The 12,745-nt window shown below is 37.6% G+C and overlaps 1 protein-coding gene across 1 annotated transcript in view; it reads right to left on the bottom strand.

Moving 5' to 3' along the window:
• TPCN2 (two pore segment channel 2) overlaps positions 1-12,745 on the bottom strand; it is a 34,267-nt gene that overhangs the window by 17,086 nt on the left and 4,436 nt on the right. The window contains exons 4-13 of the mRNA XM_075163320.1: positions 12,550-12,727; positions 11,737-11,853; positions 9,771-9,877; positions 8,775-8,847; positions 5,676-5,775; positions 5,312-5,377; positions 4,872-4,936; positions 1,914-2,011; positions 1,518-1,599; positions 53-139 (exon numbers count right to left, since the gene is read on the bottom strand). Of these exons, the coding sequence (XP_075019421.1) occupies positions 53-139; positions 1,518-1,599; positions 1,914-2,011; positions 4,872-4,936; positions 5,312-5,377; positions 5,676-5,775; positions 8,775-8,847; positions 9,771-9,877; positions 11,737-11,853; positions 12,550-12,727 (973 nt within the window). The remainder of the gene's footprint in view (positions 1-52; positions 140-1,517; positions 1,600-1,913; positions 2,012-4,871; positions 4,937-5,311; positions 5,378-5,675; positions 5,776-8,774; positions 8,848-9,770; positions 9,878-11,736; positions 11,854-12,549; positions 12,728-12,745) is intronic.

Genomic DNA, 12,745 nt, shown 5'->3' with positions numbered 1-12,745 from the left:
GCAAGACCACACTCAACTTATGACACTTTATAAATGATTGTCAGGTACATACTTGCTTAATGGCATCTTTGTCTAGTTCTTCAAAGAGCTTCTGAAACTGGGCAGCTGACAGCTGGTCACAGGAGCACATTTTGAGTGACTTCACAGGAAAGAGAAACATTCAGATCAACACCTGCAATACGTGCATCTTCAAACAGTGCCAACACCCTCAGACAGTCTTAAAAGTCTAGGAATAGAGATGTAATACAACCTACACCAAGGTATTAGAGTGAGCTTCAATATTGCTTTGCTTTAACACAAAAGTGCCACATGACTGTGGCATTTGCCTCGCCTCTTCTATTTTCCCTCTCTGGGATCACATGCTGCTTAAGAAGGAGCATGCTCTTTTGAAATACTTGAATTTTTAGTTTCATCTAATATTGCAATTATTATGTTATGATCCAAGGAATGAAGATACTGTGTCAGTTACCACTGTTCTGCAGAAGTTACTACCTGGAAGGATGGAATTATTTTACAAATTGTAACATGATGAAGACACTTCCATAGCATGCTAAACACTAACTGCAACTGTAGCAACAAAAGAAGTGGAAAAAACCCACCAGCAACAAGAAAAACTAAAACTTGGATTTGCATACCTAACTAACAATGCAATGGACAGCTTAGCATAATTACAGAGCAGGGTGTTTCTTTTCAGGCAAGTCTGTTTACACAAGCCCTATCCCAGACAACGGGAAGTAATACACATATACCTCTTCATTCCACTTCCAACCTTCACATTGGAGCCAGCCAACTGCTGATGCTATAACCATCAGCTCTGAATTGTCACCTCCTTTTGGCAGAAGATCTTACAGTATGGATTTCCAAATCCTGCTGCAGTGTTGTTTTTAAAAAGCAACATTATCTAAAGATAATTTTTCTGAATCCACACCAATAACCTCCACATTTCCTATTAGAGCTAAATAATTTCTCTTATCTCTGAAAATTGTGGCATGAACTGCAACATTAATTAAGTCTTTAGCTAGGCAAAACCACTCTCCCTGTAGCCTGATACAAGAATTAATATCTAGAGGGGGCAGCACAGCTAAAATCCAATGGAAAAAAAGACATTTTCAAATGGTAGAGGGAAGCTGCTATAGTCGGCAGCTCTAGACCACAGTGAGAAATGCTTTACTTCCAGAGAAAAAGTAAAGCAAATGAAAAAATCAGCTCTGCAAAACTAGAGTTTTCATTACTCTACACATCTCTACATGTGAATGCATTCCTCATCACACCAACCAAAGAAGTAGCAACCTTAAGGTGAAATCATTGCCTAGAGACTGTTTGTGTTCTGAAGACCAAAACATAAACAGACACTGAGCTGGGCCTCTGTTCACACTCTTAAAGAACGCAGCATAAAGAAAGCTGAGCTGAAAGCCACTACTCCTAGATCAATGGTGTGATTAAGGCAATTTCAGCCCTCTGTCCCATCACAGGATTTGATAGCCACCAAATAAAGACTAAGAAAATATAGTTCTTACTCTCATGATGGCTTGCTTGCAGCGAGAATCCATTTCAACTTTCAGCAGCACTCGTAGTAAGGCCCCAACGCTGACATATGACCTATTTAAAAGAAAATAGAATGGGCCCTGAAACAAATAGCTGTCTTGATGGCAAAAATAGCTGTTCCAAATGCATTCCTGCCTCTTTCTTTTTTTGAAAAGCAGATAAAATTATAAGTAGAAATAAAAAGGAAACAGACCCCATAAGAGTCCCAAACAGCATATTACAAACATCCAGTTAAAGAAAAAATAAAAGAGATGAGCAACAAACTGCCATTTTTCAAGAAGGAATCCTCAGTAAATACACTAAACAAAACAAGACGATCAGAAATCTGCTCTCCTAGGTAATCGACTGTTTCAACATTCTTCACTTACTGTTGTGTATTAGCAGGAGTCTCTTTCAGGGAAGAAAGCACTTCAAACGCAGCCCGGATTCCCAGTCGCCTCCTGAAGAGGGAGGACTGAACCGATTTCTGGACAGTCAAAACACCACAGAGGAGACAATTTACTTACACTTGTTTAAAGGAAATCCAACTAGGTGATACAAATAAGACCAGCCCTTAGACAGAACCTACTCCAAGCCTCAAAAAGGCCCCTATCTGTTCAACTAAAATAATTTTTCAGGAAGGCAAGATAGTGTTTTCTTTCTCTCACCACCAAAGTCGCCGTCATTAGCTACTAATCTAGTTATCCAGATACTAGGTCCAACCAGACAGACACTCCACATTTTAAAAGGAATACTACAAAGAGTCATAGGCTTAAATCAGTGAAGCCCATTCCTACCAGAAGGAGTTGGGGAAGATCAGGGCTACCCAGCTCCTCATGCAGCACGATATCCTATGGTCAGATCCTGTCCCACACCCCAGATTTGTGATTAGAGATCGGAACAAGAGACTTCCCTAGGCCTCGGTCCCTTCAAGAACTCCATGTACGAGAAGGAAGGAAGCAAGCAAACAAGTCTCTGGAGTTCAAGTAAACATCCAGGTCATGGTTTATTTTTAATTCTGGATTGCATAGGCACATGCCTGTTCAGGAGACAATGGCAACAGCAAAGCTCGAATATTCACAAAAATTCATACTGCTGTGCAAAGAGAAGAGTTAGACAGCTGTCCAAATCCAGCTTCTTGCGAAAAAGAAGAAAGCCAGAGCCACAGTTTTTCATGCGTCATTTTTTTCATAGTAATCACTTTCAAACTCAGCTATTTTATTGGGAGACAGATTATGGCATGCTCTCACATGGGAAAGAGGAAAATGGAGAAAGAAGGGAAGAAACAGAGCAGGAAGACAGGATTACAAAAATTCCTCTTTGCACATATTACGTTTAAACACCCCTCTCCCACAAGAGAGTGGGGGCATTCGTCTGTATAATATTGCCTAAGTCTTACTATCCAACAAACTTTACTTCCCTCTGGAGGTCTACTAGAGCAGCTGTTATTTCACTTTTCCCCCTAAGCCCCCAACTCCGCTCCTCCTCTGAAGGGCTGAAGGAACTATAAGACTATGTAAGTAAAGGGGAAATCACAACCAAAGTCAAAGTCACCGAGTTTCCCCTGCCACCAAACCTGAAGGAAGCTATGGGCATGAGAAAAGACCAGTTGGAACGTACACAAGCAGGAATTGCTGTTCATTCCAAGCTACAGAGGCCATCACCGTACTGGCACAAAAGCAAAAAAGCTTAACTTACAGCCCAGAGGTTTAGCTGTCAGAGTCCAGTGCTTTTCCATAGCACTACCTTGACTCAGCTTTACCAAAAACATTGCTGTTGAGCTGTGAAGTTTTATAAAATAGGCAAGAAGAAAGTAAAAGACACAGGTGGAAGTGAAACTGTTGAAGAACTAAGACCCAAAAGAAAAATTGCACCATGGAAGTTACAAAGCTCAAAGAAAAATCTCAAACAGTTTGATAGCACCTCAGCAAGATCAAGACTCAGCCTATTCTGAGGAGCAAGAGACTGACAGTTCCCCTTTTTGACTGATGACTGCCTGGCCAAAGATTCAGTTGCGTGCCATCAGTGTGATAATCATTAATACTTAGCCTAGCACTGTGTTACTTCTACTAATCTACTATGTGTGTTAACTGCTAAGTAACTGTGGTGCATCTTGGATGTTCTGTATTCATTGCTGGAGACAAACCCACTTCTGGAGATCTGCAGCTGCACCCATGCAGCCTCTTCCTTCTACCGTCTATCCAGTCAGTTACTTCTTTTTGGAATAGCAATAGGAAAGAAAATTTAACCTCTTGGATGAAGTACATCTTATTGGAAGTAACTGAGATGATCTTTCACTTGATTTATGTTGTCCCTGCTTTCTAAAATACTCTTGCCTCAGCTCATTACAATTCCTCCCAGATTGTTCAACTGCACTATCTCATACAGAAAACAAAAGCAATTACACTCTTTCCTGTTAAGGGATTCCAGACTACGCTCCCAGTTAGAGACTAAACAACCGGTTGTTAATAAAGGAGAAAGAACTTTTAGTGATGAGTTTAATCGTCGTCACAGATTGCACACTCCTTGAACAACATGCAAAAGTACACTTACTTTATCAGCTTTTACTTCTCTAATATAGACACCTGAGTCAAAAGAGGTCATTACACTACACATCAGATTCACATTCCGCAAAAATGGAGAGAATCACATATAATCAGGCATCTTCCAGAAGCACATTATAGTATTACACGGATGACTGGCATTGCATGGAGGGTTAGCACAGGTTCTTTTTATTTGAGACTGAATACTACCAAGAATAACTGCTATACCTACTGGCAACTTCTTCTGGTGCAAGTCAATCACAAGGCTGAAGTCCATCTTTTACAGGCAGCAGACTGCCCTAATCATTCTAACATCACACCCACCCACCATGGTAAGGACTAAGTGAAAAATACCAAACTGGAAGATGTTTTAGTCAGCAATTCTTTTTTATTGAAGGCTTCTAATGCTGTGCTACTCAGAGAAATTAAGTGCTAGGATTTGCAACAATAGCTATTTAAATAGTACAGCAGGTTTTCTTCACAGAGACTAAGTTTAAGTTACTTGTTCACTTGCCCTTGTTCAGTTTTATAATAGTTTGATTTTTTTTCCCCTATAATAGTCAAAGTTGCAGATCCACAGTATACATGGAAGTATACATGCAGGTAATTTTGTCATGGAAGAGAATCAAGCTACAACAGCATATAAAGGGGAAAAATATCTATCTATCTATCAAAGAACCTTTAGTATTTTAAAAGCGTATCTACAACCAGGATGGGCATACTGCTTTAATACCCAGCTGAAACTTTTAATACTTGGGTATTACAGTTATGGTAGAACACAGAAATTAGAAATGCTTTACTCACAAGAAGGTATCCTCGAAACTGGTTGTATATTATTGCTGTAAGCAAGTTCATCAGAAACAAGTTGCCTATTGGAGAAAAAGAGGCAGTGGGAATTACTGAAATATATTTCTGTTTCTCAAAGAAGTTTCAATGTATTTAGTAAGTCAGATGTAAAATTTTAAAAGGATTAGTTTTCTTGTGTTTGATTTCTAAAATGTTTTTAATGTTTGAATATACTGTAATGTATCCATTTCCCTATATGTTACTGAAAAAAACCAAATCATTCATAAGTGCCTTCCATGAAAATTATCTTGCAAGATACTACAGAGTAATTGGAAGAAACACAAAAAAGGAGAAATTTATGATTAAACCTTCCTAGAAAATAAAACACTCTGTAGCTGGTACGCACAAGTGTCAAAGTTAAAGTGCATTTAAATTACTGAAGACAAGAAGTAACTTACCTAATACAGTGAAGAGTATGAAGAAGATTGAGTATGCTCGATTCTTAGAATATGCAGGAATCATCACTGTGTCAGATTTAACAAAAAAGGAAATAAGAATTTAATGCTTAAGATGAAAACTGGAGGCCTCTCAATCTTTGGCAATTGGTAAAAGCTCTTATATGGCTCCACTTCAGAGATGCATATATAATTACACCAAAGGAAAGGCAAGAATCAAGTTACTAACGGCATGAAAAATCTTCACATAACCTTCCTCTGGCTGTACTAAGAACTATCAGCTGAAACAATGGTTATAGTAGCCTGAAGATAATCTTACTCTCATTCTTTGAAAAGAGAGATGAGTTATTTCTGAAAGATTGCTCACCATCAGGATTATTTGCAGTAGTTAGCAGTACCAGCAGTGATGTCAGTGAATCTGGCAAATTCCGGAAATACCCCACCCACTCCTTATCCTGCTGGCCATCCTAGTCAAAGGGAGGGAGGAAAAAATTAGAGAAAGAGAAAAGAAGGGGGAAAAAAAAAAAAAAAATCAGTCAATAATCCATTTCTGACACACACAATCAAATCTACCCCTTGAAAAAAGCATGAGACAAGCACTAGGACAATGTGTAGGAATACAGTGCAATCACTTCACTTATTAACGGCCATTAAAAAACATAAAGAAGAACAGCAAGCTAAGACAGACACAGGAGGCTTAACACAGAAGTTACGTCTAGCTAACGCCTCAGACCCAGGAAAAACAATAGTGTCACGAACAGACAATATAGGAATCTGAAGCAACTCTTGATTGATATAAAAAGCATCATCTCTTAGCCTGCAAGACATATTAGTGTATTGGAGCTAAAAGGATTCCCTAAACATGATTTTATTTAAAAAAAAAAAATCACAAACAGATTAATACCATCTTCAGTCTCAACTTGCAGAGTAGAAGCTACTTGCTTTGTTGATACAGAATGCTGTACCTCAGCATAGATGGAAACCTAATCACCCTGAATTGTATATTCTAGGACTACGCTCCAGGACTTGTCCAAAAGTATAATACAATTTGAGGACAATATTAAAATAGATTTTGTCTATACTGAAGAACAGAAACAAAACAAGGATGGCAACACCGGGTGACCCCGCAGCCTCCTCAGTAATGAAGAGCTGCCTCAGTAACTACCATGTTACAAAAGATCCTTGCCTACAGATTATGAGCTCCTCCCAAATGCCTACAGCTCTACTAGCATACTCACTGAGCATTAAATGTGTCTCTCACTTCCCCTTTGACTTCCAAATAGAAAACTTAACATCCTCTGAATTAGTTATTTGCACAAAAGTTACTACCACTACATGGAACAGAAGTTTTCCCCTTTCTCCAGTTATCCCCTTACGTACTCAGGGTCTTCTGTTTAATTACAGCAAGATCTACACAGAACACAGCCAGACAAGTTTCAGGTCTCTTTTCAACAACGTACATGAAGATCTACTTAAAGAATTATTGCAAGGATAGACCTCACCTTATTTTAGGGGAAATAAATATTTACATAAATAAGGGCACACAATATAAAGCAATATGCTATAACCAGCATTAGTGCACATTACAGAAGTTGTTGGGCAGGTGGAAAACATGCAACTGTTCTATTTTGAAAAGATGAAGATTCAAAATGCTATGTACAGTATCAGTGAAACATCAATTAGAGCTTAAACATCTTGGGGGAACAAAACAAAACAAACAAAACAAAAAAAAGAGATCAGTGCTACAGCACCCAAAAAATATTTGCAAATACTTTGGCAACTAAAATTATTTTGTGACTCAGCGGAAACATCAGACAATCTGCTAAATCTCTGATGGTATCAGAATGTTCAGCAAAAACACACCAGGAGGCTGATCTTGGATCATCCACATTTATTTCCCCCCCGCCCCCAAGTTCAAGTAGAGACAGCTAAAAAAGATGCAGAGTGCAAACAATACAAATGAATCATGCAGTACAGAACAAACAGCCCTTGAATCTGCTGCAAAGACGGGAAAAATGTACCTCTAGAGGACATACACAAGACAATGCAAAAGTCTAGAGGCATGAATTTCATTACTAAATTTATTTTTACAACTTACTTTCAGTACTTTGCCTTGTTAGATACATTTACTTTGCATGGGTATTAGACCAGCAAATCAAAAAAGGAAGACTGCTAATTTTTCACCTAAATGCATACAAAATTGACTGGTTCAGGTATATAAGTTATACTCCCATCTGGTGGGAAAGCTCATAACTGAAATTAGATGTGACATACAGAGATAATACAAAGATACAGCATGCAACTAAACAAAGGGGAAAAATATCGAGCTCTGCTGCTAATTCCAGAAATTCTATAACATGGGAACTCAAGGAATTTGCCGATCATAAGGAAGACTAGAGGCAGGCTCAAGTGCAAATTGCAGTAGGAATAAAGGTGCAAAACTGAGATTAAGGAAAGGACTAAAATTAGTGGGAGAAGTACGCAACAAATCTCTGCTGACAGGAACACATTTATGGAAGGCCTTAAAAAGTAAGGACAAAAAAAAAAATCTGAGTTTGATACATTAAGATACGGGAAGTTTAGGAGAGAGGGAACATACCAAGAGCACTGGAACACAAAAGTGATTTTAACCATAAAATTTCAAATTTGCTTTTTGGATGTAGGAAGAGAAAAAACAGAGGAAAAAGCAAAGAGATCAGAAACCAAAACATTGGAGAAATGCAGGCAAAAACCTACCAAGGCATGGCCAGGGATACCAGTATTGGAAGTTAAGAAAACATAGAAGAAACTAAACTTAGCAAACAGCTAAATAAGGAAAAGAGAAAGGAAATGAGTGACAATATAAACAAAAAATGACAAGATTAAGAGCTTTGGACACAGGACAGCATAGAAGGTTTCAACAAAAGCAAAGAAACTAACTCAAAGGATCATATTGGAGAATTGTATAAGGAAGCCTCTTGTATAAACAGACTTCAACTTTCTCACCTGTGATAATCGCATCAATACCGGCAATATGCAGGACCATAAAGATGTCAACCACATTTTTTTAGAATGGAATCATCTAACTTCGCTCTGAGTAGTGGAGCTAGACTAATAAAATAATATGCCACAGCTTACAGCAACAGTGAAAGATTTCAGTTGTGGAGTAGGAAGGAATGTTATCACTTAAGAAACAAAGCACAGTCTGGAAAAAAAATCTTCACTAAAGGATGAAGAGATTCTAATGCTACTCTGAGGGGCCTCTAATGCACACTTACATTAACAGCACTATACATGGATACTATGCACACGTTAAATCTCTCTAATGGACTTTAAACTCATCCCAGTAAGTTTGACAAGGTAACATGACCTTTTCAGGGGAAACAAGTTTCACCAGTTTGGTTATAAAACTAGACATGCAGCAGCTATGTGAGTAAAGTCAAAAAAACCCACCACGACCTACCAAAGCATAAATATAATTGATTACCTTTGTTCGAGCAAACAGCAGCATGGCAAACATGGTAAAGAGAGACAGATGAACAGCTAATAGTAGAACAACACTGTTTGAAAGAAAACATATCATACACATTAATACCAACTTTATCTTATTCTTAATATGCTCTGCTAAAAATGCAAAAGGATATCACATAAAGAAAACCAGGGGTATGATTAAGAAGCTATATGGAGATAACAGAAGATTATCTAAGTTTTGATTCAGAATAAGAATCACAACAAGCTTTGAGGTCAATGAGATTCTAACACTTGTTTTTCTAAAGTTAGGACCATATTTATACCCTCCGATCAGAACACAATATCTTAGCTTGCATACACCTTTGATTCTCCTGGGACTTGTTAGTTAAAAATACTAAAATATACGCTGTACACATACACGACCCACGTCGCAGGAAGAGATCCCATTCAAAAAGCATCTGGTTACAATTCTGTCTGGTTAGAATTTCACCAGTTAGATTTCCAGTTCAACATTTCTAATGACAGTAAAATGTAATACATATACTGCTAAAACCATTTAGAAATGAAAAAGCTGAAGTAAAGCACTCTGAAGATGTAAAGAAAGAGGTATCTTGTTGAATGGCACTCATGACTGGAAGACAAGTACATGTGTGTCTACCCATACCTCTGAGAGGCTACCTTGGAGAAACCAAGGCATAGACCTTTGCCCAGATGATGCCTCAGTTCTTCCCTTACAAAAGGGCTGCATGTAACATATACAGAATTAAACAACCCCACTCAACTAGCATCAAAAAACCTCCGTGTCACATACAGAGTCACATCACATGCATTCTAGAGAAATTTTACAGACTAAAGGAATCAAAAAGTTAACACAACCTCCATTCATTGCTACCTGATCTCAGCAACCACTTAGCTAGACCGTCAAGAAGGAAGCTACTCGGATGTCACATGCCAGAATACTAAGGTAACCACATACGTGCTGTGAAAAGACGTTTTCTTAGCTATTACCTACCTTGCCATTTCAGGCAATGTGCTGTTGATACTTTTTAATGTTTTCTTCATCATAGAAGAATTCTGAAGGAGAAAGAAAGGACGAAGAATTCTTCTTATTCTCACACCCTGAAAAAACCAACAGATCAGACACTGAGTTCCCATAAGACTAGCACCACAAATATTTTTAATACAAGTTTGTCAAAAAACACCAATACACGTATCAACAAAGTTAACAGTGTAACATAAAAAGGCTGTGCTCAGAAGCTAAATCTGTCCCGCTAAGTCACAAAACACACAAAAGAGATTTTATGCTTACGGGTGCCTCGTTAAAAGAATGAGAGATTGCTTTAAAAATGCACACTGACATTTCAATAGCCTCATCAGGCCACTAATTATAAACAATCTAACTTTACTGCTCGGTAGACATAACAAGCAGGTCAAGAGATGGCTTTTTCATATTTTCTGCCAAGGTCCATTTCAAGAAGAGAATTAATAGTGAGCTACTTTCACTAAAAACAGATACACATTTTGAAAATAAGTGCTTGATTTTGATTTTCAGCCTTTCTTTTTATAATTAAAGGGCCTGCTTATTACTCAGCAATTTCTGCCTCTGACAAGCCTCAAACAGGCAATTGCCTTTATTTTCCTTAATATACACTAAAGCAATCAAACTGTTTGATTCTTATATTCAAGACACTTGCCAGCCTTGAAGTTATTTCTGTGACTTATCAGCTACTTCAAGTATTTCAGCACCCTGCATTTTAGGATTAGTCTTCTCAGGGCCACACATAACAGCAAAAAAAAAATCACTTTCTTGCTCGCTATTCTCTTGTTCATACATCCCAGCAGTTAAACTGCTCTTTCTGCCACTGGTTTGTATGGGAGGCTCCTGTTCAAACTACTTGTCCACTGTCACACCTAAAGATTTTACTATCACTTCTTTCCAAGACACATTCCCCATGTTGTAAGCACAATCTTCATCCTAGATAATTAACTTCTTTCAGCCGCGTTACATTTATTTGGCTTGAATATGAAAAGGCCATACGCATTTTTCTTATAGTTTGATGCTTATAAGCTTAAGTGACATGTTCTTTCAGCATTTTAAGATCATCTCGTTGATACTACATCACATCCTGGTCAGCAGTGATGACCAGTGGTCAGCCATGACCACTGAAGCATGAACAACCAAACTGTGGGTTTACTAGTAGCAGCAACTGCATCCAACCTAATCCTGACTAATACAGACAATAATTTGAAATAGGTTTGAAAGTTATCTGAAGGCAACAGATAATGGCTTTGACATAAGAACTTAAACAAGAAGCAAAATTCAAGACCTCTGTCTCATTTACATCCCAGCATTTTTACCATATTAGTATTTTCTTTATGATGATTGTAAGTGAACAACAACTAATTTCATGCAGATTTATGTCATGGCAGAGAAAACCAATTGGGAGATTGCATTATTACGTAAAGGAGGACACTTTTAGAACCATTTCACAAAACTGACATTCCTCTCAAGATGCAATTGTTTTGAACACAACACAGCTTCATCTTCAAAAGCAGTTGTTAAACTGTACAATTACCTTTTACTTAGATATCACTACATAGACTCCGCCACTGAATCAAGTTAAGAACATAACTCTCCAACTGTATGACAAAATTAGTGCTATGCAACCAGAGTTTTCTCTGCACTCTTTGAATGTTGACAGAATGTAACAACAAAGCTTTATTTAATTTTACCGACGAACTCGCATCTTATATTAAGAATCAAACAGAATCCCTTGAGAAGCTATATTACACCAAACATCTTCTGTGTTTCAGCGTATTATCCAGCTATCCAAGACCAAAAATGAACCACCTCGCTCTCCCACCTTAATTCTCCAATATATCACATAGGCCCTGCTGACTATCCCTTTGCAGGTTCTTCTCCTTTACCACTCTCCACAACTAAGTTGCTGATTGTTTCTGCAGAAAGCAATTCTTACCTCTGTGCAGAAAAAACTCAGTGATACAATCCAATCAGAAAGAGAAACAATTAATGTCAGTATATAAGCCATCAGCCATTTATTTTTCCAAAATTCTTCCCATCCAATTAAGTAACTCTGAGGAGGAAAAAAACCCAAACAAACAACTTATTTTCATAATAAATTCTAATACCCTAACAAGTCAGCACCAATTGTTTTCCAAGTATTTGTAGTTTTATATCAGTGCTCATAAAGAGCTCCTTAAAATCCAAACAAAAATACACTGATCAGAGAATTTTTGTACAAGAACTAAATAAAGGTCAGTAGAAGCGAGAGGTGCATACAAGCCGTGTGAGAGGAATCCTTTGAATGCAAGAAAAATGTCCATTTAATAATCATAAAAAGAGATTTTTCCAGAAACAAATATCCAAAGAAAAGTTCAGTTTTCGTTATTTTTATTTTGGTTTGCTTAAATGAACTGGCATATATTTGATTATTACATAACCCAATTTTTATAGTATTACAAGCATACAAACCATTGTACTCTTAGCAAAATTTATTTCACTTATTCCACACAAACAGGAGTTTTTATTTCTTAGGTTAAGAAAAAAACAAAGCAATAATTTTTTTAATTCAGAAACCATGCACTTTCTAATTTCTCCTGAAAGTAAGGCTTTAATATAACAAAGCAATCTCATCATGCAAATCCAAGATTTGAATAACAGTTCTAGGACATTTCTCCCAAAATATAAAAAGGAGAAAAGCCACACTGACTATACCTACTGAGCTGCCCAACACACCTAGTATTTCATTCAATATGGATGTGATGCTCACCTTCACCGATACGTCAGCCATGAACACAAGAAAGCAAAGCAGCTCAATGCTTTCTGTTAGGCCACACGGAGGATTCCACGCAGGAAGGCGGTATCGCACATCTGACGTGATAGTAAGCGAAGAAGGCTTTTCAATGAAAGCCAAAGCCAGGATTATAGTAATGGTTAAACTCAAAATCCTGTTTGGATAGAGATGA

This window comes from Calonectris borealis, chromosome 14 (assembly GCF_964195595.1).
Source record: "Calonectris borealis chromosome 14, bCalBor7.hap1.2, whole genome shotgun sequence".
NCBI lineage: Eukaryota > Metazoa > Chordata > Aves > Procellariiformes > Procellariidae > Calonectris > Calonectris borealis.
Note: the sequence above shows the minus strand (reverse complement) of the source record. Positions and strands in the feature narration are given on the sequence as shown.